At 38.4% G+C, this 27,233-nt stretch overlaps 2 protein-coding genes across 2 annotated transcripts in view; both read left to right on the forward strand.

Moving 5' to 3' along the window:
• The first annotated feature begins 115 nt into the window (after positions 1-115).
• Positions 116-18,930, forward strand: scp2 (sterol carrier protein 2). The gene is given in 16 exon segments (NM_001015795.1): positions 116-187; positions 2,576-2,627; positions 3,717-3,788; positions 3,918-4,049; positions 4,847-4,911; positions 5,528-5,654; positions 6,025-6,088; positions 8,062-8,148; positions 8,797-8,947; positions 9,407-9,554; positions 9,735-9,842; positions 12,081-12,237; positions 12,969-13,059; positions 14,487-14,616; positions 17,541-17,620; positions 18,196-18,930. Coding segments are annotated over 16 exon segments (1,611 nt in total). The 5' UTR covers positions 116-136; the 3' UTR covers positions 18,292-18,930.
• Positions 18,931-23,035: 4,105 nt separating this feature from the next.
• podn (podocan) overlaps positions 23,036-27,233 on the forward strand; it is a 29,543-nt gene continuing 25,345 nt past the window's right edge. Inside the window, exon 1 of the mRNA XM_031900958.1 lies at positions 23,036-23,210. The gene's annotated coding sequence lies outside the window, so the exon portion shown is untranslated. The remainder of the gene's footprint in view (positions 23,211-27,233) is intronic.

Raw genomic sequence — 27,233 nt, forward strand, 5'->3', positions numbered from 1 at the left:
TCATTCCCTTATAGTGCGCTTGCTGGTGTTTCGTAATATCGCCGCCTTAAGCGAGGAACAGGCGGAACCTCTGTCAAACATAGGAAAGTGCCAGGGGTCAGACTGTGCCAGTGTTGGGAAACAGCTGCTGTCAGACATGGCTCCAGCTGGGAGGAACGTCTATGTGGTGGGAGTTGGCATGACCAAGGTACCTGGTGTAGTTTAGTGTGCTATTGTCTCTTGTACTTATTGCTGTAAGCTGGGGGGGTCTCTGGTGCCTCGGCGTGTGGGGGGCTGTATTTCTTGTCTCATGTTATTGCACCCATAGGATTCTTGTTTTATTGTGCCGAAGCCTGAGAATCTTTCTCGGAGGTGCTGCGACCTCCTTTCTCTGTACCGAACCCCTCAGTTTCCTGCCCTCTTTGCTGCCTGTAACTGCTTCTTTTTACCTTTTTTTACACCGTCTTGGGTTACTGGCTTTCCCTTCCAAATGCTGCCCCTGCACCTGTCAGATTTGCAAGGCTGTTGTACTTCAGCGCTTGCACCGTGGGTTCTGACTCCTGCAGCTTAAGATCACCCTCCTGGCAAAATCTGCCTCCTCCTAACTCCTACTTACTGGGTGTCCCATAGTTGGAGCCAGATTTCATGCACCTTTCTCATGGTCCATTTCATCCTTATGGATTAGGGTGTCCTGGCTGTTAGGAACAGACTGGTATATCACATAACATGAATGTACCCACTACTGCCCTGGAGTTTTTATGTCTGCCAGGAACTTACCTATATATCATATACCTATGCCTGTAAGTACTGCTGGCTGGGTCATGCTGTATCTCCTCACTGTTAGGTTCCCCTGTCTCTCAGCCCCTGATCTATATAACACATACACTGAAGCATGGCTACCAGCTTGAACCTGGATTAATATCATCCTTGTGCTCTTGGGAAAATGGGTGAATATTAACTGGAGAAAATTCACCTGGCAAAAAAATGTTTAACAATTATTATTATTATTATTATTATTAATACTATCAACGATTATTCGCCAATGCAAAGTCAATGTCATATTCTCATTGAAGTAAATTAGCAATGTTGTGCCAAATTTTAATTTTTTGTGAAAATACTCCAAATTTTAACTTTCACCTTTACAAAATATGCCCCCTACTGTGACTGTACCTACTTCTAGGTCATGCTACCTCTCTTGCTGTGTTAAATTTCCCCTTTCTACAGCCACCGACATCTCCACACTGACATGTTTAACTGTCCTAATAGTGAAATATAAAAAAAAAGAGCCTGTTTATTTCCTGTTATTAATAGACTGTATAATACTTATGTACATCCTCATACTATTCTATGACCGAATGCTTCTCCCTGTTTTGCATTCTGCTTTTTTTGTCCTAGTATTGAGAATAGAAAATATAAATTCTAACTGATTTATTTAGGTCAGGGTGTTCCTATACTGTAAGTGTGATTAACTATGGCCAAAGTCTCACCTGGCATAGGGCTCTCTCTGCCTGTGTTTTGTAGGCAGGTGGAGTGAAGTGGATCCACTGTCATCTGTAGTTCCATGTAGCTCCACAGACAGATACAGTTTTGGTCTGAGTGCAGCTACTCAGAGCAGAGTTTGGGCAGAAAAACACAAAAAGAGGCATTTTTTTATGCAATCTCCACACCATGAAGCTGTATGCAGGTGGAGAAAAGCAAACCAGGTGCTTAGCATGCCTAAGGCCTATTGCTGCCTGCTAAAGATTAACTGATTGTGAAAGAGCATTACTTACATTGCTAACATCACAAAAACTTTCACCTATCTCTCATTGTTTCCTTTTTTATTTAGCTCAGTTTAATAACCTTTTTTTACAACCAAACTAATCTGCAAGTTATTTTCAACCCAAAGTCATGGTACATTCTTTCACTCTTCAAATAAACTCTCTTTATCAGTTTTTATTTATCATTTTTTAAGTCTGTGAATTCAAGTTTGTTTTTTTAAATTGAATAAACTTGCATATCAAATGTTCGCTTTATTTATTAATAAGGAAAACTCATTTGAATTAAAAACTAGAATACCTCGAATTGTTAGAGTTTAAAAATATGACAACTCGAATTGTTAGAGTTTAAAAATATGACAACAATAGGACAACTAGGACAACTTCCATTGACTTCTATAGAAATTTGCAAGCTTTTCGATGCTGAATTCTTACATTTGAGTTTTCGAGTTTTTTGCACTTAATAAATATCAGACATCAAGTTTTTAAACCATAACTTGAATGCAAGTTTTTTTAACTCAAAAAAACCTGAATCGTGAAAAAAGTCTAACTCAACTGTTTATAAATCTCCCACTCAGTGTTGAATTTTATAGCTGCTAGCTGAGGTACCCAGCAGTGTCTAGGTAACAATTTGTTCCATCTCTTAAAATACTAGTGATGCACCGAATTCAAGATTCGGCAAAGATTCTGCCTTTTTCAGCAGAATTTGGATTTGGCCGAATCCACACTTATGGCCAAACCGAATCACGTGACTTTTTGTCACATAATCATGTAAGCTAAAAGTTTTTAATTAACCAAATAACTTCATGCAGTGTGTAGATTTATGTTTATTTTTGTAGTTTATGAAGCCTCGTGATGAGCTGGATTATCCTGATATGGCCAAGGAAGCAGGTAAGAGACTAACAATTCATCAGTTCACATCAATTGTTTCTTTTTCTCCCTTCTCTTTCAGTGCATCTCCGCTTCCAGTTTTTTCTACTGCTCTCCCCTTCTGTTCTCTTCTGCTTCTTATCTTTTTCCTGTACTTCTAGACCCCCTCTACATCTTTGATTTTTATGGCTTTTTAAGTTTGATTTATTCCAATCGCCCTTTGCTAGTTTTCTGAAACCCAAAGGGATGATTCCTGGGCCCAGAACATTTTCCAAGTTAACCTAGCCCAGAGCTTCTCCCAGCTATCACTGCTGAATATTCAGATTGTCTTATTTCTTTTGGTTCTAGCCCTAGTCAGTAAGTCTGGTCACCAAGTTTTTAAACAGTTAACTTACATGTCAACCCCAAAAATATTTTTTTGCCTAATAGAAGAAAACATAATACCAAGCAACTTTCCAATATGAATCTATTGAAAATTTTTAGTGCTTTAAAAGTTATTTGTAAATGTAATTGCTATTGAAAGCAGCACTTGCTGAACTACCTGGTTACTTCTTAAACAATGTTGCAAAAGCCAGTCTACTTCAGCTAGACAGGTCTGTCAGTCTCCTGGCTTGTGTTACATTGTTTCAAAGGCCAGAGCCACCAGAGCAGAGAATAGAAAAGGACTGGCAGACAATACTTCTAATAGCAATACAAATAAGTAAAAAAAAAATTGCAAATTTGTTGCTTAGAATTGTGTTTTATGTTATTAGGCAAAAAAATATTTTATATAATTTTGGGTTGACTTGTCCCGAAATCTGAATCTTGTTAAAAAAAAAAAAAAAGGCCCCAGAGCTCCTTTTGGGATAGTTTCTAATTAAATATCCTCTTCAGTGCAATGACTAATAGGGAGAACAAGATTTGGATAATCTTCTAATAACAGTGTAGACTGTACGTGTTAACACCCTACTAATTATTGCGTTTTTTGCAAAGTCGGTGTTTATTTGTAAAAACTGAATGTGTGCGTTCTTTCATTTTGGCATAATTAAAAAAAATATATATATATAAGAACATGCTGCTTTTTCCAGTGATGATAACTACCTATTGGCTTATGTCTTCTCTCCCTGACAGGTCAGCAGGCTCTGGCTGATTCAGGAATTCCATATTCATGTGTGGAGCAAGCATGTGTTGGTTATGTTTATGGTAGGTTATTTGCTAACGAATGGACATTATATTTGCTAAATGTGGATCTTTACCTTTCTGCTTGCTGCTCCTTTTTCATTCTCCATGTGTCTGTTATCTAAACCTTTTTTTTTTTGCTTTGTGATGCAGGTGATTCAACATGTGGGCAACGGGCAATCTATCACAGTCTGGGACTCACTGGGATCCCGATCATCAATGTCAACAACAACTGCTCCACTGGGTCTACAGCTCTTTTCATGGCTAGGCAGTTGGTTCAGGGAGGTAAGAGCAGAGTAAGCACTGAACCAGCAGGTCATCATCATAGTCTAACAAACATCAAGTTACAATTAGATGTGCTATTTTCATAATTCAGAGATCAATAGTTCAGTGCAGGAAAAATTTATTTTTACTATTGGTTACAAAACCTAAGCAAAACTCACCCAGTAATCACATTATGTACATACACAGGAAGCTAATGGGAGCTATTAAAATATTGATAATGTGAATAATATAAAAAATATTTTTTAATTTGTAGTCTTCTTTACAAACTGTAGTCCCGATTGAAATACCAGCTCCTGTACATCCAGTCACTTCCTGTTGCTAGTATAATACTATACTCTGGTTTTAAATTCATTTTTTTAAAGGGCATGTCAACCCCAAAAATAATTTTTTGGATAATGAAAGAAAACATAATTCTAAGCAACTTTCCAATATGAAATAATTAAACATTTGTAGTGCTTTAAACTTTAAATGTAACTGCAAATGTAATTGCTATTGAAAGCTCATTTGCTGAACTCCTGGTTGTTACATTTTAAACAATGTTGCAAAGGTCTTGCTTCTCCAGCAATACAGGTCTGTCAGTCTGCTGCCTTGTGTTACAATGTTTCAACAGTCTGAGCCACCAGGGCAGAGAATAAAAAAGCAGAGGCAAACATTGCTTCTAATAGCAGTTATAAATACAAATAACTCAAAAACCATTACAAATTTGTAATAAATGTATATTGCAAAGCTGCTTAGAATTTTGGTTTCTTTTATTAGGGAAAAAATTATATTTTGCGTTGCTTTGTCCTTTAATACAGGGCTAGCAGATTGTGTCCTTGCTCTTGGATTTGAGAAGATGGAACGAGGCTCTCTACAATCAAAGGTCAGTATGGTCATTATTCTCAAGTGTAATTTTCGGAAAAAGTTAATAATTACCCTTACCATAGTACACGCAGTTTTTTTACCTTCTAATTTGTGTACCTTCTGTAATTCTGTTAGTATTTTTGATTTTCTCTCATCTGTACAACAAATTGTAGTTCTTTTAGAGGACAACAAAGGGAAATAATTTCTATCTACAAAAACAAATTCTGCTCACACTGCAGACTATGGGTTTTGCTAAAAGAAGAAAATATGATGTTGTTCAGTGGCCAAAACTGTGAATACAATACAAGGGGTAGTTAACTTTTAGTATATTATAGAATGCCCTATTCTTAGCAACTTTTGAATTGGTCTTTATTTTTTTCTATAGTTTTTGAAATATTAGCATTTTTATTCTGCCTCTTTTCAGATTTCAAATGGGGGACACTAACCCCGGTAGCAAAACAACTGTTGCTATTTGAGGCTACAATTTTATTGTTATAATTAACTTTTATTTACTTATATCTTCCTGTTTAGGCCCTCTCCTATTCATCTTTGAGTCTTTCATTCAAACCACTACTAGGGTAAATTGGACCCTAGCAACCTGCTGAACAAAAAGTAATTTATTGTCGTTACTCTAGTTTACAGACCGGGTCAACCCTATGGACAAGCATCTTGAGGTGATGATAAATAAGTATGGGCTTGCAGCAGCTCCTGTAGCCCCTCAGATGTTTGGAGGAGCAGGGATAGAACACATGGAGAAGTATGGTAATTATAACTAATCATATAGTAAGAGATAAGAAAAGCTAAGCATGGTAACACAATAATCAGGACAGTTTTTAAATATTTAAACCCTTTGAAAAGGGTTCTTGTGTGGAACTGAACCATCGGACAAATAACTCATATTTTTTCACTTATTTTATTGTCTGTAAAAATCCTGTGAGTGTCATCATTTCTGCCACATTATTAGAAGTGCATATATTTCAAAACAGAATAATGCCCAGTACTAACTTTAGAAGTGCATAAAAATTCGTTAACCGTACATCTGCTTTTGTTTACCTGGAAAATGCCTGAAATCTTGGAGCAGTTTAAGCTTTAATTTTGAATTTGTTGTTTATTATTCTTATCCTGCAAACAGGTACAAAAAAAGAACATTTTGCCAAGATCGCCTGGAAGAATCACAAGCATTCTGTAAACAACCCGTAAGTGTAAGATTGTGGTGCTTTAAAGTGTGTGTTGGCAAGAAGGTATTTTGTAATATTGGGCATGAGCTGTAATGTCCAGCCTACAGCCATCCAACTGAAATAAAACTCATACAGTACCTTGGCACAAAGTTTCACATGCTTCACAAAGATAATGTCCCATAAAGGTTTGAGGAAGCACAAAGATCTCAAACTGCAAGAAAAAAAACTATTCTGTAAGAATTGTTATGCACCTGCTACAATTTATTGGAACGTGCGTAGCCAGGGTGTACAGCTTGAAGTAGCAGAATGGGCAGTTGAAATTCAGGAAGTCCTGGAGGACCACAGAATGGACATCCGTGATAGGGATAAATACAACTAAGCTACATAAGAGAGAATTTTCTGAAGGAGCAACAGACAAGGTGGTATTTACAATATAGGCATCTAAGGGCACATACCTAAGTCAGCAACTTTAGGGGGTGGTAACTATATGCCTATATGGCAAAGTACACAGGAAAAGGACTAGCATGTTACAAATGCTTGTGTGCAAATCCAGCAACTAGGACATCACTTTTGGCTATACTGTGGAACTACAACTCTCTACTACTAAACATTCTAGCATAAATGATTGAGCTACGGATGTATAAGTGCATCTAGAATTGATTTTCTTCTGAGATAGAGCATGTCATTTTTGCTTTAGGGTTTAGTGTAAGCTTCAGTGCCCTTTAATGCTTTAAAGATGTTGTCCACCTTTTCTCACTGCTACCTACAAAATGATAGATTATGTTCCCCTGAGTATGGTAATATGTGCTATGCAAACGCTGTGTATCTTACTGTAAAAGCTGCAGTTCACACAGATGAATCAAAGAAAGTTTTCAGGGAGGGGGAGCGTTTCTTCTCTCTGCAGTGTGAGACACATGGGAGCTTCCCCTCTTGCTCCCCCCTCCCTACCTGAACATTTATAGCAGGAGACAGCAGCAGGGATCATGTTAAGTGCCTGTAACTTTAGCAGCCAATCAGAGAAGAGGCAGGAAGAAAAAAGACAGCAAGCAGGCATGCGCAGTAGCTTTAGAAGCTCCTACTGCCAGTACTCAGTGTGACACAGAGCTTCAACATGCAGGGCCGGATTTCTCTCCGGTGCGCCCCGAGGCCGCCACTGTGGGAGTCCCCCATGCGCATGCGCGAACGCGCCCCCACTGCGCATGCGCAAAGCGCCAGCTCCCCATTGCACATGCGCGAACGCTCTTTTTAACTCCCATACGGAGCAGTGGGGAGAGGTCCCGACTGCTCCGTATGGGAGCAAAATTAAAAAATGTTCTTGCGGCGGGGCGGCATGCCGCCCCTAAACTTCTGCCGCCCTAGGCCCGGGCCTTTGTGGCCTCTCCACAAATCCGGGCCTGTCAACATGCTGACACAAGCTTGTGCAAATAGGGGTCGGCGACCCCCTACCCTGGTGCCTCCACTGCCATATACAGAAACGCTATCTAATTTTCTCTAAAACTGTAGACATTTTCTTAAAGAAATACATTACATATTTTATTAAAATGACCTAATCTGCTAAAATAGCTTCATTTATGTGAAAGTGAACCACCCCTTTAAGCAAAAAAAATGCCCTTAAGGTTGTGATGTCTTTGGATTCAAGCAAGCCCTCTAATCATTTTTCAGGCTTTAGACATGCAGCTCTTAAATTATAAACTGGTGCCAGAGCTAAACTAAATTTACATTTAAATTAACAACAAAACATATATTCTTTTTTCCCATAAATAGGCAAACCATATTGCAACACATGAACAGAAAATGTGCTGAATATTGGCTTTTATACTTATAAGGCACTCAATAGTAAGAAATCCATGTCTGGCTTGGGACTCTTCCTAGAGTAGGAGAAACAATAGGTTATCTGAAAGCAGTTCTAATGTGTAGCGCTGGCTCCTTCTGAAAGCTGTGTATTGCTTCTCTTTGACGTTAATCTTAACTTTTCTGTGTTGTCTCTTCAGGCTGTCACAGTTTCGAGATGAATACAGCTTAGATGAAGTGATGAAGTCAAGAAAAATCTATGACTTCCTAACCATCCTTCAGTGCTGGTACATAGTAATGACCTAGAAATGCAAAACAGTTTCTTACAATAAACTAGACATATGCATACATTTTGCTAAATGAGTGATCTTGTCTTGATTTGGCCATTTATGTGCTGGATCAAGGTTCATCAGGTCAATCCCTATCCACTCATTTGGCTGAGCCAACAATTAGATAATAACAGGTAGCTTTGCAGACCTGTTGTGAGAATATCACATTGGTGAGCTGACCTGTCTCAGTGAGAGGCAGACAGCAGCATAGATTGGCCCATTTATGGCCAGCTTAAATTGTTAAGTCTCTGCAACCTAATCTTTTGCCTGCATATGATTATAAATATTTGTTTTAACTATGAAAGCACATATAATTTCCTAAAATGACTGATGTATGTTAAAATATCTACAGTGGAGGAAAAGATCAATATGTATACTAGTAAACATAGATCTGTAGTATTATGTAAGTACTGCTATAAATGCCAACAGTACTAGTTAGTACATACAATAAACATGTCACTCTTGCTCACAAAATAATATCATTAGCTATATGACCTAGGATAAGGGTTCAATGCAGCTATAAACAGAATTCACATTTTCCATCAAGCCATCAGCATGACTATTTTTATTAATAACCCTATATTATTTAACTCTCATTATTTACAGCCCAACTTCTGATGGAGCAGCTGCAGCTGTCATAGTAAGTGAGGACTTTGTGCACAGACATGGGCTACAAGGCAAAGCAGTTCAGATCCTCGCACAAGAGATGGTGACGGACACCCCAAGTACATTTCAGGAAAACAGCTGCATTAAGATGGTGAGGATGATGAGACATCTCTTAAACATTGTGTAAAATGTCTGAGCTGCAGTGGTGCTTGAAAGTTTTGAATCCTTTGCACAATTTACTTATTTTTCCACATACAGATATGTTATTGGATCATTTCTTTTCAATAAATACAATATAATAATTTTTGTATTATTTGTTTAACTAGGGTTTCTTCATCTACATATAGAAGATGATGTTTTTTGGTCACATTTATATAAAAATATAGAAAATGTTAAAGGGTTTACAAACTTTCGAGAACCACTACATATATAGATGTATAAGAACTGTATTACTACAACTCCTAACAAGTCATGTTCTCTGCTTTTTCCTTTTGGACTGGGAAGCCCTAGGATCATTATTATCCCATTCATTAAGTCTTTTCTGTCTCTTGGTTTGTCAGCAAGTTGGTTGTGGCCCTGTCCATTTGGTCAATTCTCTCACATGTTGCAGGTTGGATATGACATGACCAAGACTGCTGCTGATAAATGCTATGAAAAAGCTGGTGTGAGGCCAGAAGATGTGGATGTGATTGAACTGCATGACTGCTTCTCTGCTAATGAGCTTATCACATATGAGGCATTGAGTCTGTGTCCTCCAGGTACTTGAGTAGGGTGGGGTTTTAATAAAGGCAGGCATGTGTGGCCAACTGTTTTATATACTTCAGAGTGAGCTAGATTGATGTTTCCAAAATACTGTCTTCCTCTGTCATTTATTAAAATTCTCTAAAGTTTACTTTTTCTAAATATCTTCTGCTTAAATCTTGGTAACTGCTCTGTAGGAGGTGCTGGATATCTCATTGACAAAGGAGATAATACCTATGGAGGCCGCTGGGTTATCAATCCCAGTGGAGGCTTAATATCCAAAGGACACCCATTGGGAGCAACAGGTCAGTGGTAAAAAAAAAAAAAAAATGAACCATTCTTTTTACCTCTAAAGGTGGCCATACACAAGCCGATTTCAGCAGCCGATATCGGTCCTTTAGACTGATGTGTCTGTGTATGGGCACCACAGATGGCTCTTCCCGAATGACATCTGGCCTGAAATTGGGCAGATTTGATTCATACCTTGGATCGGGGTCCACATTATGCTCGCTGTTTTAATTCAATTGTTTGGAATAGGGCCAAATTATCATATTAGCCCAATATTGCCCACCCGTAGGTGGGCATATCTGGAGAAGATCTGGGTGCTTGCTGACCTCGTCAAATGAGCAGATCTTAGAGTGTATGGCCACCTTTGAGGAGCCAGTGTAAACGTATAAAAATTGTTCTTGTTAATTAGTGTATAATGGAGAATTTCTCTGGTTAAAGCAAGTTCTGGGCCTCAATTTTATCAGTAGTTTATTACCCCGGCATTATGATAGAGTTCCTGGTACAGCCAGGATGACTTTACACCCACTGCCTTGAACTTCACACAGATCTATCGTTGTCCTTTGACACACATCAGATACAGTGAGCATTTACTATCAGAAATAAGAATAACAACAAGGCCCTTTTTTTAACAAAACCTGTAGCAACCAGACAGTAATTATTTTCTAAGTACACAACACTTAGAAATTGCAGAGTACTCTTAAAGATTTAACCCCTTGGAAGTGGCTACATATTAAGTATGTCATAGGAGCTGTTTTCTAAGACTTTCACATTTTGACTTGTTTGTTTTTACTAGCTGTGGTTTAAGTATTTTTGTTATTGGTAACTGCTTCAAACTTTTTTTTTTTTTACAATTATTTTTATTGAATCAAATTTTTCATCAAGAAATACATGAACTTCAGTGGTATAAAAGTTTGTCGCCCAGTCAGTAACAATTCACATACATTTCCAAGTTACGGGGGAGGAATACTGGTTCAGGAATTCAACAATTGTATCAAAATGTATTTATGCCACTCAGTGATTGTAAAAATACAGACTTTAAACGTGCATGTATCCATCCAGAAAAAAGAAAGCATAAAAGTATGGCACGAGAAAAAAGGAAATGAAAATTAATGTCATCCACCAGATGTACAATAAGCAATCGGATAGTAAAGCTTGCTAGCCTCTATATTTGGGTAGCCATTCTCCCCAGACAGTTTCAAATTTAGTCAGGCACCCCTTTTGTTGATACATTAAATTGGAATAAGGTGTAAGGAATATCATTGTTTACCATTGTAACCCATTGTTCCTTTGTGGGGCGACTGTTACTTTCTTTCATGAATTTTCATACATATTAACAAGACTTATTTGGCAAGGAAAATAGAGTGAAAAAAAAGATTTAAGAATAATTGGAATTCGCATACTGTTAATTTATAGTTTGTAAAGGTTTATATGATCCAGCATATAGCACAAGTAACAAGCTTTTATGTACAAAGAGTCTTAGAGTTATATTTGTTTAAATCTGCACACAATCCATGCTAACTGCCAGAAGCAGTCACACTGTGCTTAGTTATAAGTGCTTGGCAAATTTGTATCTGGATCATAAGGCAACAACGTGTTTTTTAATAATTAGGAATAAAGCATAAGGTGCCCCTTCAGAGGGACATGGGGACATCTGTTATTAAGCCAGTCACCTGGCACTTATCGGCCCAGGCAGCAAGGTTCAGCGTGCAACACTTGTTGCATATGACGCAGGATCATAAATGTCATGCTTCTTTGTAGTGCCTTGTAAGCATGTTCCTTGTATTGTTTTGTTTCTTTAATAAAAGTGGTTATTTCCTTCAATAAACTTGAAGCATTTGTTTTGCTTTCTTTTAAACCTCCCAAATCAACAATTTATTAGTGTATCTGTTTTGAAAGCCATATTTGAAGTTCTGATCATTCTGCTGTTCTCTCAGCTTGTTGTAAGTGAGGAGTTACGTATGTGGAAATGTGATCTCTTCCTGCCTGGAGCTCTATTGTAGTTTGAGATTCCACTACCCCCCCCCCCCCCTCCACTCCCCTTTTTACACATGAGGTGTTTGGTGTCAGGCTGCAGTTAAGCCTTTCTGTGGAATTGCTGTGTGGAACACAAATCTCCTGCATTAAAACGACATAGGAGTCTCTTCTTCCTTTTGTAGGCAGTAAAGGGTTAAGGCTGCAGTTCTCCTGTTTCGAAAGCAGAGTGTGATAAAGAGCCGGAAGCAGAGTGTTTAATCCTTCTCTCTCTCACTTCCCAGGTCTAGCTCAGTGTGCAGAGCTCTGCTGGCAGCTCAGAGGTCAGGCAGGCCGAAGACAGGTTCCGGGGGCTAAGATTGCGCTGCAGCACAATATTGGCCTTGGGGGAGCAGTAGTAGTCTCTATCTATAAGATGGGTTTTCCAGATTCTGCAGCCAAGTAAGTGTTACTGCTTGATTCAAAGGCCTATGACTGTTTAATGTGACTACTTCCATCATGTTTCTACTCATATGTACAGTGTTCATGTCTTCAATTGTTCCTTCTAAAGTGTTTTTGTGTGGCTAATGTGTTTAAATAGCTTTAATTATGAATGTATTTGTGAGTGTGTGTGTGTATAATGTGAGTATTATAAACAATATTTATAAATAGTATGGGGAGAGATGCATGAGGCCTGGTAAATTAAGTACTACTTTCGTGTGTGTCCTTTAGCTGTACAGGCATTTTCTTTTTATCTTTGTCCTCTGAAGCGTGTATATATGCCTGTAGGTTTATAAATGTGTGGGTGTGTGCAAGCAGTTCTGAGCATATCAGAAAACTGGGCAATTTTGATTTAATCATGCACTCATCTGTTTGTGAATGTAGATTTTGGTGGTTTATGTTATGTGACTAGGTAAAATGTTCTGTATTTTAGTTTTAAAAAGATTTCTGTGTTTTATTATCTTAGTTTTATGGTTATGTACAGGCACGTTTAACTTTTTTTCAGACAAGTGGATAACTGCAGAGGGTATGAGCGATCTTTCCTGCAACCAACAGTCACAGGAAAGATCGTAATTGGTACATGTATAGCCACCTTAAAAGTAGAACTTAATCTGCATATAAATATTGAACAATAAAGTGCCACTGCCCCCCCACAACTGTTTTGCAATAATAATCTACATTTACTTCCTCAGATCTTCTCAGATTCACATGGTTCCAACCAGTGCTGAAGAAGGGTTCAAAGCGCAATTTGTGTTCAAAGAGATTGAGAAAAAGCTTGAAGAGGTCACTAAACAACTTTCTTTTCTTATGTTTTATTTTTACTGATACAGGTATAGGACCCATTATCCAGAATGCTCGGGACCAAGGGTATTCCGGATAAGGGGTCTTTCCGTAATTTGGATCTCCATACAATAAGTCGACTAAAAAATCAATAAAACATTAATTAAACCCAATAGGATTGTTTTGCATCCAATAAGGATTATTTATATCTTAGTTGGGATCAATTACAAGGTACTGTTTTAATACTGCAGAGAAAAAGGAAATCAGTTTTAAAATTTTTAATTATTTGATTAAAATGGAGTCTATGGGAGACAGGCTTTCTGTAATTCGGAGCTTTCCGGATAAGGGATCCTATACCTGTGGTAATATTTGTGTCTTCTTTGCCCTTTAATACAGTTTAAAATTTGCTTTACACCCTTAGAATGATTTTCAGAATTTTCCAAGCATTCAGTAAGGAGTTACTCAACCTTGTGATAATTTTGACAGTGCAACACAAGTAACTGATGCAGCAGTGCAAGGGTTAGCAGCAATGTGCCCACCGCCTTACAAATATTCAGGTAGAACAAAGATCAACCTTCTAATCAGTGAACAATTTCAGATAAGCTTTTTAGGTGAAAAGCTGTTCATAGTTCATTTTCTTCTAGCACTACTGTCACCAACAAATAAGGTCATCTATAATAACGTTTATCAATATGTTGCCTTTCTATCCCTCATTGGTATCTGAATTCCTGCAATGTTAAATGCAAATCAAATGGTGCTATAGTTGCTTTAATTTGGACTCTTAAAAAATAAATAACTATAAGAGTATGCGTGCAGAATGCTACAAGTATTTTCATAATGATAACAATCTACCTGTTCACAACTATGTCATACAGTATTAGAATGTTGTGCTTCCACAAGAATGTACATTTACAAAGGCAAAATTAAGGCTACATGAATGAATACACAAGAGATAATCCACTTTATGGACATCCTTTTTACAGGACCCCCAGCATCCTGCTGACTTAAGTTGGTGCCCCTGTTGCAAAGGTCTACATACCTTGCTTGAACATTGTTTAGTGTGTTTATAGGTCTCCTTTGCAAATCTGAATTCAACATGCTAAGTGCAACAAAATGCCAAAATCGGCTATTTTACTTGTGCACTTTGCATGCTGCGTTCTGCTGTCTGCTTTTAGTTGTGGAGTGCAGAGATTTGCCGTATGGCCTTTGGATCCAGAACTGACTGTGGTAGTCCTGGTGCTACTCTCTGAACTGAGCACCAGATTTTTCATCCAGCACTCAGTGTAGAATGCAGCACACTAAGGGGTGCGCTCATGTGCCCCTTAGTGCTCTTGCACTTGCACCCCAAAAATTACCCCTTTTTTCACCTTACACTAAGCAAACTAACACAAAGTTGATAACTCATAGCATTCACTATTTGTTACCTGCAGGAAGGGGAACAATTTGTAAAAAAGATTGGAGGGATCTTTGCCTTCAAAGTGAAAGATGGTCCTGGTGGAAAGGAAGCAACCTGGGTAGTTGATGTTAAAAATGGAAAAGGCTGTGTCGATGTCAACTCTGGTAAGTGTGTCTTAGGGGCTATACCAGGTAAAGTGGTCATCTGCACTCACCCATATTAAATATCAAAATATATCATATAAATGACAGTATACCCCCTTTTAATCAATATAAGTTCAATGAATAGGGCTTGTGCTGAACTTAATTATTGCCTGTTTTAATAACAAAATGTAAGATAAATAATTAGATTCCCAGTAGACAGATAATCCCTCTGCATAATGGACCTCTGCTAACCAAAACAGAATAGGGGGATGAAGAGAGGGAATTGCAAACTTGTAAGTAATTATTTTTGCAAAAAATAAAAAAAGTATATTTTTTCATGATTAAAACAATAGATAAAATGTATGCTCAGCACAAAGTGTATTCATTAAACTCATGTCGTACAAGGGGTATACTGCCCCTTTAAGGATATTACATATTTTTGCATTAGCCTGAAATTAAATCCTCTCCCTTTTAAACAAAGCAGGCGTTGTTTTCCTCACAATATATTTAAGATAGCTGTCTTTTATAGTTGCCCCTTACAACTGTACAGTCCAATGTTGGACTGGGATGCCAGGGGCTCACCAGAAAACCTTAGACCATTGGCCCAGTTTGCAAATGATTTTATCTCCTCACTCAATTTTTTATTCTCTTTTCTTTACACTCACACTGGCCAGTCTTATACTCACTTTTTTCTGATTCATTAAGAATTCTAAAATTTCATTGTGCATTATTATATAAGTTATATAAGTTTTACTTGCAACTTCATTTTCCTTGTCAGAAATGGTTGCCCTTTTTAAACTGAACTCCATACTGATTACTTGACTGAAACTGTGAATAATGGAAACTACAAGAAGAAGCTGCCCATTGGCTTTTGTATACAGGGCCGCTGCTGGCCAAATGGGTGCCCTAAGCAGAAATTTACTAAAAATAAAATACTTTACTGAGTTATTTCACAGGTTTTAGCAGAAGTACTGAAACAACTTTTTACAGTACTGTAAAACATTTTGCATTTAATGCATGTGTTTGCTAAAAGTTTGAATATCACTATAAATTAATAAGATGTGGAAAAGAATACTGTACAGTACTGTATTGTTCCATCTAAAACAAAAATCTGTACTCTTTTAACAAAAATCCGCCCCCTGTACAGTCGTTCCCCAACTCTCGCGATATTTTGTAAGCTCCTGGATAGGTGCGCATGCGCAGTATGAAATATGAGGCAATAGTGGTGACGCTGACCTTCCTAAGATGGAGCCTGTGATCGCAAGACATGGGGGAAACTTTAATTCCTAAAGTAAGCTGTATTTTCACCTTAAAACGACGCGATTTGCTAGGGAGAGGCATGACAAAAACAGTGTAAAATTCAGGAAATTCATATGTAAAATCCGGGAATAGAGCCCATAGGAAGGCATTAAAATTGGTGGGACCACAAAAAACGATGTAAAAAGCGGGAAAACGTAAAATCCGGGGACGTAAATTCGGGGTTCTACTGTATGTACCTGAGCCAGCAGCTGTATTATTTCCCCATGTACCTGTGCCAGCAGAAATATTATTGCCCCATGTACCTGTGCCAGCAGAAATATTATTGCCCCATGTTCCTGTGCCAGCAGCTATATTATTGCCCCATGTACCTGTGCCAGCAGCCATATTATTGCCCCGTGTACCTGTGCCAGCAGCCATATTGCCCCGTGTACCTGTGCCAGCAGCCATATTGCCCCATGTACCTGTGCAAGGAGCCATCATATTGCCTCCCATCTGTCCCTGTGGCAGCAGCAGCCAACACTGTATATTACCCAATTTGGCCCCAGTTTGTACCTATGCCAGCAGGCAGCAACAGCAGCCAAAAAATCAAGCAACCACCAGAACTCCCAGTTTTCCTTTGAAATAAATATTTAAAAACATATACCCCACTGATGCCTTTTATTTTATTGTTCTTTATTTTCATTATTGAAACATAGCAGTAGCTGCTGCATTTCCCACCATAGGCTTATACTCAAGTCAATACGATTTTCCAGTTTTCTTAAGAAAAAATTAGGTACCTTGACTTATATTCGGATCGGCTTATACTTGAGTATATACAGTAACTATGTCACCCATATTAGTCTATTTTATTTACTACATATTGTTCAAACAGAACTGTGCACCAAATAGGCCTTTTCCTAGAAGCTTTTTACACAAAATGTCTTTAATATATCAATAGGGGTGGGTGAATGACTCGTGTTGCCACATTTTATTGTATCCACTTTTTTGTAATTTTAATATGTTACGGGTGGGCACAACTTTCACTATTGCAACCAGGACTTATCAGACACTGTATGGGTATGTACAATAGATTAGCCCTGTGTAGTTGCTCTCTAAGAGAACTGGTTGCATTGCTGGTGCTCTTGGAGCATGAAAGTGATGCCTTACACCTGTGCCTTAAAGTTGTTCAGCGTCAAAAGAATTGTTTATCTGCAGCTGCACTGTAAATTCAGGGTGAGTTGGCGAAAAGTAATGAAAGCTAGCTGGTTAAAAAGGGAAGATGCAAGAGTACATTTGTGGCTCTATCACTAAGGCTATAGCCATACTATTGCATAAAAGCATGTGATTTCTGGCATAAATTTCCATGGCTATATTGCAGATTACATTCTTGTTCAATTCTTATTTTTAATCTTATTTTTAATCATAAATAAGAAGCAGAGATAAAAGTGCCCCTTAATTCATCACCTCTGGACATACATCAGGCTAGTCCTCTTTTTATATGTAATAAAAAATATTTCTTTCCCAATCAATATCTGATCAAGGCTTGGTAAGATATCATTTGAGCTTGGAGGAGAATCCCAGCTGTGGCTGCAGATTGTAGTTAGTGGCTGAATGTTCATAAGAGCCAGATTTGTACCACCACTTGAATGACAAAGTCAGGCTAAAATGTTTGTGCATAGCCAGCTTTTTCTGTCTTTGTGTTTCAGATAAGAAGGCAGATTGTACTATCACCATGGCAGATGCAGACTTGCTGGCACTAATGACCGGGAAAATGAACCCCCAGACGGTGAGTTATCTTTTGGGGTTAAAATATTCCAACAAAAGAGAGTACATGTCAAGGGGTTCTCTGCTGTTTATAAGAGCACAGCCAGTTCAGTAGATCCTCTTTCTCAAAAGGTTTTCAGTGGTTCTTTTAGATATTAGTCAGCAAAAATGCTAGTTGAGGTTCCCCTTTAGAAACAACCATGGTAGAGTACAGATGTGAATGATGTATAATCTCTGTAAAGAGCTATAAAAATGTTGGTGCCATATAAAGCTGGCCATACCACTACTTAACGGCCAATTTCAGCGAAATCTAACAAACTATCGTAACTATCTTTCATCCAATATCAGTCAGAAAATCGATCAGGTTTGAACATTGGCATTGTTAACAATGAAATTTGTCCAATGTCCAACTGTTTCCAGGGCCAAGCAGGTAGTTTTCCTAGCTTCAACTAGACAATATCACTTGCAATGATCGTTTGGTTTAAAAGGATTGTTTCAGGATAAACTTTATCCTACGCTAATGAAAAGATCTTTAAAAATCTTAATTTGTATGTCCAGCTTTAGAAAAATAACATTTTACTGCTTCCTGTTTTTCAGGCCTTCTTTCAGGGCAAGCTGAAGATAACTGGAAACATGGGAATGGCCATGAAATTGCAGAGCTTGCAGTTGCAACCAGTGAAAGCCAAGCTGTAAATCATGCCAGTGAAGAGAACAGTATATAGCTTCGAGGTCATTCCTTCCAATTTTACTCTGGCAATGACTTCTTGTGGATCAATAATGGCATCTGGTGTTTTTACCAGCACTAAAAGAAATGTTTTCTACAACCCTTTCATTAGGACAGGCTGGTTTTTTTAATCGTATTTCTACATTCAGCCTTTGCATATGAAGCGTGCACTGAAATTCTAGTTTAAAGGTACAGATTGTACATGAGCATGTATATTCCATTAGGTGACTGTGTGCCTGGATTTGTACATGCGCCAGCTTTGGCTCTGTATGTTAGTGCAAAGTTCTGTCTTCCAATGAAAAGGTTTGGTGAACGCTAAGGAAAGGCTTTTCTCTCTCTCAGAAAGTTTTTCCTTCTATTTTCTAATCTGCTCACCAATTGTCATACAAATAGATGGAGTTACAGTAATTGAACTAATTTTGCTGCCTGCAGCTAGGAATGAGACCTGCAAAGCCATAATTTGTGGCACTACCTGAATACTTTCCCTGGGCCTGTTGTGCTGACTTTAATCCCATAGAGCTTTTATGGCACTGATAGCATACAGGTTTTCACAGTGACAATACAGTTTATTGACCTATTAACATTTAATAAAACACAACTAATTTCAATGGTTTTCTATTTATGTTTTTAAATTTTGTTTGTTGTCACGGCAATCTCCTGTTTCAGGTCCATTCTGTTTTCCCTGTGTAAGGTGGCAGAATGATCGAAGGCTGTTACTACCCCTACATCCTGTCTGCATTAGCAAAACTATAAAAGCAGATTTCTACCCCAGTATTTGCTAATTTCACTCTATAGCTACATAGAAGGTTTAATTGCGAAAAGACACTCGTCTATCAAGTACTCGGCCACCAACTATTTTTTTTTTCTCAACAAAACATACTCCAATTTCAGGTTGATCCTGAGCAAGGCAAAAACCCTGGAGCAATTTTTCCATTTCTGTTATATATTCTGGATGCAATTAATTGGCCTGCATAGTTTTGTGTCATTGGCTAACACTGATGTAATGCTTACAATGCCCACTGGCAAACAGGCAAATTTTGTTGGATGCTAGTTGGATGTTATTTTACAGCTTTACCACTAGGGAGCAGCCTAATGACAAGGATGTCTGCCCTGCAACAAGTACAGAGATTGTTCCTGTGTAACAAACCACCCACAGCTAAGAAGTTAGACTGGTGAGATGAAAAAATGTTCCGTGAGACAATCCAAGAATTATCTTCTCTTATTTAAAAAAAAAAAAAAACTACTCACACGAACTGATTTTCATTTGGTAATTTTTAGAATATATCAGCCTTAGGAGTTTTCAGAATAGCAATTTATTGTGCAAAAGGGAGGGACATTAAGGACAATCCATGGCAAATTGGTTCTTGCAGAGAGCAGTTCTGCAGGCACAGGCCAGCCCTGTTTTTCTGGTAGGCGGTAAGTACAGACCCCCTTTGTGGTGTGCATCTGTTGCCGCTCCCTAACTTGCACATCTAAGTTACCCGCCTCTCAGGAAACTGCAGGTATTCAAAGTGAAAATATATTGCCGCCGTACTTTGCACATTGACTTCCCAGCGATAAAGCCTCGAGTGCTTTTTTTTTTATTTTATTTTTTTTTTATTTATGAATTTATAGGTCATTTTATATAAATTTTGTGTATTAAAAGTTTATTAGGTGATCAGTGTTACAAAATGGATACTTTCCATCCACGCATTGATAAATTGATAACTTAGGCATTCTCAATTTGAATGGTTATTGTATTTTTTGCTACTTCCTAACATCTTTTTGTGCCTTACTGTGCACATAAACCTATTTTGCAGCTCTGAACAATAGGGGCTTTATAATATACACAGTAGGATTAGACTGGAATTCTAAAATTGAAGCTAAAGTAGCAGGCAATGCACATTTGGGGACAGGCATACAAGATTACTTCAGGGTCTTTTAAGTGCTGTGTTCTTTAATAGACCAAAATTGATTGTAGTATGGAAACCGCCCTTCCCCAAATGAGCACTTGCCAGGCAATTTACATCAATGAATGGCAGGTGAACAGCAGACTGAAAAAGCATCTGTACTCATTTCCAGCCTACAGTTACCTGACAGAAGCACTTGTCAGGTAATTTATATTAAAGTCTATGGCTGGCTTTTGTCAGGCAACTTAAACAACCATAACTACTAAAATAAAAAATACAATATGGTGCTTAAATCAACTGAAGTAGCCCATTGTGCCATGGCTCTTACACAGACAAAATGTATTCATGCAGGAATCCAATCTGTAATCTATAGCACAGCCCCATGGAATATGCTGCTGCTTTACAAATGTTTAGTAATAATATCAGGTCGCAGAGACTGAAAAATTATGGGTAGAACTTGTGCATTTGAAATACTGAGCTTACAGTACCAGCCCAGACATTCACAGCAATATTCCTTTAAAGCTGTCCACAGGAGCTCTCTATCATCTGATCTTGTTGGGATATCGCTGCACAAGCTCAGTGGGCTCTGGCCTGTTGTGGAGAAGTTAGATTTAGGGGCTATATGAAATGATCAAGTCATTATCAGAAAGCGAGGTTACATTGGTCATAGAAGCTAATGCTGCAGGGCTGGTTATTAAGCAATACAAATGCAGAATGCACTGGTTTCTGTGCTGCCATGTAATATTATTCAGAATTCATTACTAATCAGCATTGTATTCTACATTTTATATACTATTTTGAGTGGGTCTATAAGCTCAGGAAGTGAGTTCACCCTTTCATAAACAAGGTTCAAAAAATCACATATAAATGGAGAGAGGTAACATTTCCCTGTGGCAAACTATGATGAACCTTGATAAATATGGTGCGTGGGTAGACATGGGTACATAAGAGCTGGTAAGGCCAATGGTACACTGCATGTTTTCCAGTGTCCTCTAGTGGAAAACAGCAACAATCTAAAAAATGCAGACCTCCATGCAAAAACATTTACTTCTGCAGAAACCATTGCTCTGTTATCAGCCAGAACACTCACCATTAAAAACAGTGACAAGCAGACAGGAGCATTTTGTCCCATGTTGACCACTTACTCACATGTAGTCTAAGAAGAGACCCAGTCTCAATGCATAAGCCTCAAGGTTCTTCAAAATAAAGTTTCTCTGTAACATCAGTAAATTCTTACTCCATGCTCTACTTCAGGGCTGTTAAATTTGAGGCTCACGAGCCAGTGGGGAACAACAAGTAGTTTTATATCCGTCAGCCTGTTATGTGCTACAAACACACCTGCAAATATAATATATGTATATATCAGGCCATTTTCTGAAATACAAACAAGGGAGGGTAGGGTACCCATAAATCATAATATAAATAAATACATTCAAAAACAAGCATTTTCAGATAAATATTAAAAAATTAAACTTTGAAAAGATTTGGAAAAATATTTAGGTTAAGTACATCACTGCACATGTGAACAGCACCCAGAGGATCAAGCACAATCCGAATGAATGAAAAAAAAAGCTACCCGCTAATACCTGAGAGATTCATAAATCCTGCATGCTTTGTATCCAGCCCTTCTGCTGGATCGTTTTTACTATCCAGTTATCATAAATGGAACTGCAGCAGCACCATTCCAGACATACTTTCTAATGTTAGAATGAGGAGAGGGACGAGTGTGTGTGTTCCAGACAGAAAGCTTACATTTCATTATCCTGCACCGACACAATAGTCTTGAACACTTCCATCTGGAGTGGTTACAATGGGGATAATCATTCTGGAGGTGTACGGAGAGTAAGAAATACCTTAATCACAGCAATTGATATGGACAGTGAAGGAGAAGTATGTAAATGAAAACTATATACCTGAACAATGTAGTCTCTATAAAAAATATACCACATAAAAAACTTCATATGTAAAACAAACCAAAGGCACACATACATGTTAACAATGAACAAAGTTCTGTCTTTGCCCATCACAAAATAATGGATCAAGGGAAAAGATGTACAAGAGCAGTATTTACTGGGGAAATTATTATAGGCTGAAATTTTTGTAGATTGTAAGCTCTTTTGGGCAGGGCCCTCTTCACCTCTTGTATCGGTTATTGATTGCTTTATATGTTACTCTGTATGTCCAATGTATGAAACCCACTTATTGTACAGCGCTGCGGAATATGTTGGCGCTTTATAAATAAATGTTAATGTAATGTAATGTAATTGTATTTCTAAGCTGGAGTTGGAAAATAAAGTGGTTACAGCTCTGGGCCCCAGACTGCTGCTATCCCATTTTTATTTATTATAGTGTGTAAGCCAACATCACTGATGATGTTGCCCATCAGAGCTTTTGTAAGAGGAGGTAACACTATGGAGAGCTGGAGGGATGACAATATGGTGCCCTGCAGAGCCCAAACTACAGAAACCCACCAGGCTTTACTCATAATGTATATTTTCATGAACTTTATAGCAAATCAGTTACTTTTGTTGCCAGTGCCAAAGCTACTCTATATAATGGACTGCAGGCCCAGTGCATGACATTATTCAGCACAATGCTGTTGGTTCTATTTATTCCAGCGCTGTATAATGGTTGGTCAGTGATCTATGGTTACTTTAATTTCAGTATACTGAAACAAACAGGTGCCACAGATGAAAAGAGAACACAAAAACATACACACACACAAAAAGAAATCACATGAATGTTCATCCAGCAACAGTGAGTGGGTTTCACTCCAATGCCAAGTTCCTTTCCTCTTTCCTCCCCCTTTTGAGGCTGCCTGACATTCTCCCAAATCCTCACATCTGCCAGGAAAGGCAGGCCGTTCCCCACTCCCACATCTGGGATGGATCCTGTTTGCCTGGGAGTGAGAGGTTGAAATCTGTGGGTTCCCTGACATGGCATGAAGTCTTTCTGTATGTGTTCCTCTCTGCCTGGAACTGCATATCTGTGTCTGCAAGGTGAGGAGGAGGAGCGTTGACGGTGAATCTCAGCTGGTGAGCAACAGAGGGGATTTGACATAGTGCCGAGTACATATAGAGGGGGTGCAAAAGGAATTCAATGTTTGAAATCATGGAATTAATAGATGGAGGCTGGTCATGGATAGAAAGGTTTGGGTTTCTGAAGGAAGATCATTTAGGAATTGGATAAATCAGGGAGGTGAAGGTTGTCCAGCCTAAAGCCTTCCAGCTGTTGAACTACAATTCCCAGAATGCTAAATTACAACAACTGGAGGGATGCGGGATAAACTTCCTGGACTAAACTGTAGTATCTCCAATATAGACAAAAATGTATTCCTGAATTCACCTCATTTAGGGCGCTTGATCTTTGCTGCTTTATAGAAATTGTGCCCATGGTATGATGGCAATACTCAAACATCTATGCCTTACAATTTTTAAGCAGTAGTTTCACAAAAAGTGTTTGTGTGGCAAGCAGTAGATTTTCCTGAAAGTCACCGTAAGCAATAATCATCAGGGACAAGAATAAGCAATCTAAATGGAGCAGTTATGGCTTCTGACACAGAAAGCAGCTCCTTGTGACTGAGTTACCACCTGTAACAGGACATTGAACCTGCAGCTCACAAGCACCATTTGCCACTGAGCAGCCAACTCTCTCTCTGCACAAGTTTATATTCTCTGAGCCTTCCATCTGCTTCTTATTAGCCTGGTACAGTACTTGTGTGATAGTCTTGCTGGCTCAATTTAGTATGTGCCTTTTCATCTTTTTTTTTCCTTCCTCGGAACTGAAAACGGTAAGAATTTTATATTAGCATCATAAATTATTTTATTGGCATTCCTTCAGCTTGTTTAAAAATATAAGCACAGGAAGCAGACTTGGTATCTATCATGGAATCTAATAGTCTGAGAATACGTTTAATGTGTGATTGCGAAACTGTAGAGTTGTCATGTAATTTGTTGCACATAATTTGTCTAACGTTTTATTGTGTTGTGACTACAGTAAAGTTCATGGGTATACAGGATACTCCTCTCTGCACTTATTACATGTTGAAGACAAGAATCATATCCCCTTTATTAGATATTTTACATAAGGGTCAATTTAAAATATACATTTCTTCAGGCATATTCTGAGTGTGACAGGCATACTGCTTATTCTACTTCCGCACTGTATGGTTCATATGACTTGCAGATTACTAGCATAGACTGAGAGCATTGGCAGGAGGCATCTATGAATACAGATGCTTAGAACATGTGCCAATACTTCTCTGTTTTGTCTATATACACTAACCTTCTGAGAACAAAACATCCGTGTAGGCTTATAAACAGCTGGATTTTTAATGCAAGAAGTCAAACAGCAAAGAGCGCACAAAAGTGTGCCCATTAGTGCTCATGCACAAGGCACTTCTTCCTGGAGGAATGGCTGTGCTCTGCACCTTCTGCCAGATAAAATAATCTAAAATAACTATCTAGATATTAGCAGTTTTACACTGCTAAATGTGATTTATCTCCCAGTCTGCTGCTGCTGGGCAGAGGGTTCATTACATATACAAGAGTTGTCTCACCCCAGTGGGAATGTGCTGACAGCTTAAAGGAAAGGAACTGCTTGCCTTAAGCCCAGCACGGCTTCCTAAGTTTGCTTAGCAGTGGTCTCATATAGACCCAAAACAATCACTCATTTCAGGAAAATAATTTAAAAAGTTGTAAATTCCCCCTGGAGCTCTCAAGAGAAATGCTTGACATTGAAAATATAATTGAAAATTCAGTACCTTGATTATCTGATCTGTATTCTAGTAATCATGTAGAAATGTTGCTATTAGTCAAACTATGGGGATCAAATGTCACCAACCTGCACAGAAGGATGTAAAAACTAAACTGCTACCTAAAGCCTAGGGAAGATGATTTAGCTATTATGGGGTTATGTAATTAAAGGCACTATGTTTGCAGAGGAGCAGTAACCCATAGCAACCTATGAGCAGAAAGCATTTATTGGTCACCTGTTTAAAAGGAAACATCTTATTGGTTACTAGGGGTTACTGCTCCTGGGCAAACTTAGTGCCTTTTATATTATTGGGGGGCTAGGGTTTAAACCCTCCCTTTGTTTAGGTCACCCATAAAAATTCTCATTAAAAACATCATAAATCATAATAAAAAATAATATAATTGTCTCCCAGTCATCATTTAACAAGAAGCTCCAAAACAGAAAATTAGCATTCACCCCAAGTCTAATTCTGATTAACGTTCCGGATAAGCACTCACATGTACACCTTTATGTCCCTCTAGCAGGACCAACCACACAGTGTGAGGACCTTATGGCTAGGAACTGTTGTCCCTTGGGGCACTCTATATATTTAAAGGAGAATGCAAGTCAAAATGTAAAAAGCATACTGCCCAATATTCCTCCTATTGTTTAGTAAAAACGCCACACTTTTGGCTCACCTAATCACATATTTACTCAGTCACACTTACTTCACATTTTCTAGAACAGGCAGCCATCTCTAAAAAGGTATTCTCCCTTCCTTTCCCTCCTTGCTTCATACTGCACATGTGTTTCATTCCCTCCCCCCCTCCCCTCTGCCAGATCTGCTTCTGATTGGCTGGTGGGCATGTGTAGCTCAGAACAGGAGACAGGATCAAGTTACACACATGCTCAGAGAATAGGAATGCTGCCGCTGGCACCTACAGGAAGGGGAGAGAGATTTCAGTGATGTCACTGTAGACTTCACACTGCTGCAGGCTGCCAGCACCATATCTCAGAGATGCAAGCAGGGATCTGGGAATTTAGATATGCAGTAAGTACTTAAAAAGAATGCCTTTAGACTTACTTTTAATTTATATTAACCTTTCATTGTCCTTTAATAGAGAATCATCTACTGGTCTTCTAATAAAGAGGCACGAGAGAGTATACTTATTCAGTGCAGCATATGCTTTGAAGTCAGTTATTCACTTCCTATTAGGGATGTAGCGAACATCGCCCAAAATGTTCGCGAACCCGTTCGCGGACTTTCGCCAAAACTCGCGAATATTCGCGAACTTTGCGAACCCCATAGACTTCAATGGGAAGGCGAACTTTAAAACCTAGAAAAGCCATTTCTGGCCAGAAAACTGATTTTAAAGTTATTTAAAGGGTGCCACGACCTGGACAGTGGCATGCAGGAGGGGGATCAAGGGCAAAAATTTCTCTGAAAAATACTTTGTAAAAAAAACGCAAAAAAAATGCCAAAAAATAACGCCAAAAAAAACCCGCAAGCTATTCCTATGTATACGCAAAGGTGAAAAACCGAAGCGAAAAAACACAGCGGAAAAAACTGAGGCGAAAAAACGCGGCGCAAAAAAAAACGCGGGGAACCCAAAATGGCGAACATCGCCAAAAGTTCGCGAATTTGCGGACTTGCGAACACCCGATGTTCTCGCGAATTAGTTTGCCGGCGAACAGTTCGCTACATCTCTACTTCCTATCTTAAAGCTTACTGAGAAAAGTGTTAAATTGTGCACTTTCCTCTCCCCAAAATCACACATAGGACTGTTGTAGGGAGAGCTTGCAGACATTGGCATGCAGAGCAGTTTTTGTGCCCATGCTGTGCCAAATCTTGTTCCTAGAAACACAAAAAATGTTATGCAATTGCACTGGAGTTCTGGAAAGCAAATCTGGGGAAGGAAAACAATGCATGGCATTAATTAATAATTAATTAAATTAATATTTATTGCACCTACTACATTCCCCTTTAATTAAATGAGGCCCTCAAGTTTTTCATTTATTCCTTATTACTTCTTACTAGAGAAGAGGGAATCATTAGTGGTTTTATTCATGGTTTGATTCTGATAACTTAGCCTGAAAATGAACTCTGTGAACTGCTTGTGGTTTCTTTCAAGATTTGGTTATAGTTGGCCCCATTGTTTTATATGTTGCAATGGCTGGTCCATGAATAAATCAGGTATTCCAGATCTTCTACTGATACAATTGCAATGCAGTTGGGAAATAAAGACATTTTCAGAGTTATTTTGTTATTATTGGATGGATCAATTGCT

The sequence above is a fragment of the Xenopus tropicalis genome, chromosome 4, assembly GCF_000004195.4.
Source record: "Xenopus tropicalis strain Nigerian chromosome 4, UCB_Xtro_10.0, whole genome shotgun sequence".
NCBI lineage: Eukaryota > Metazoa > Chordata > Amphibia > Anura > Pipidae > Xenopus > Xenopus tropicalis.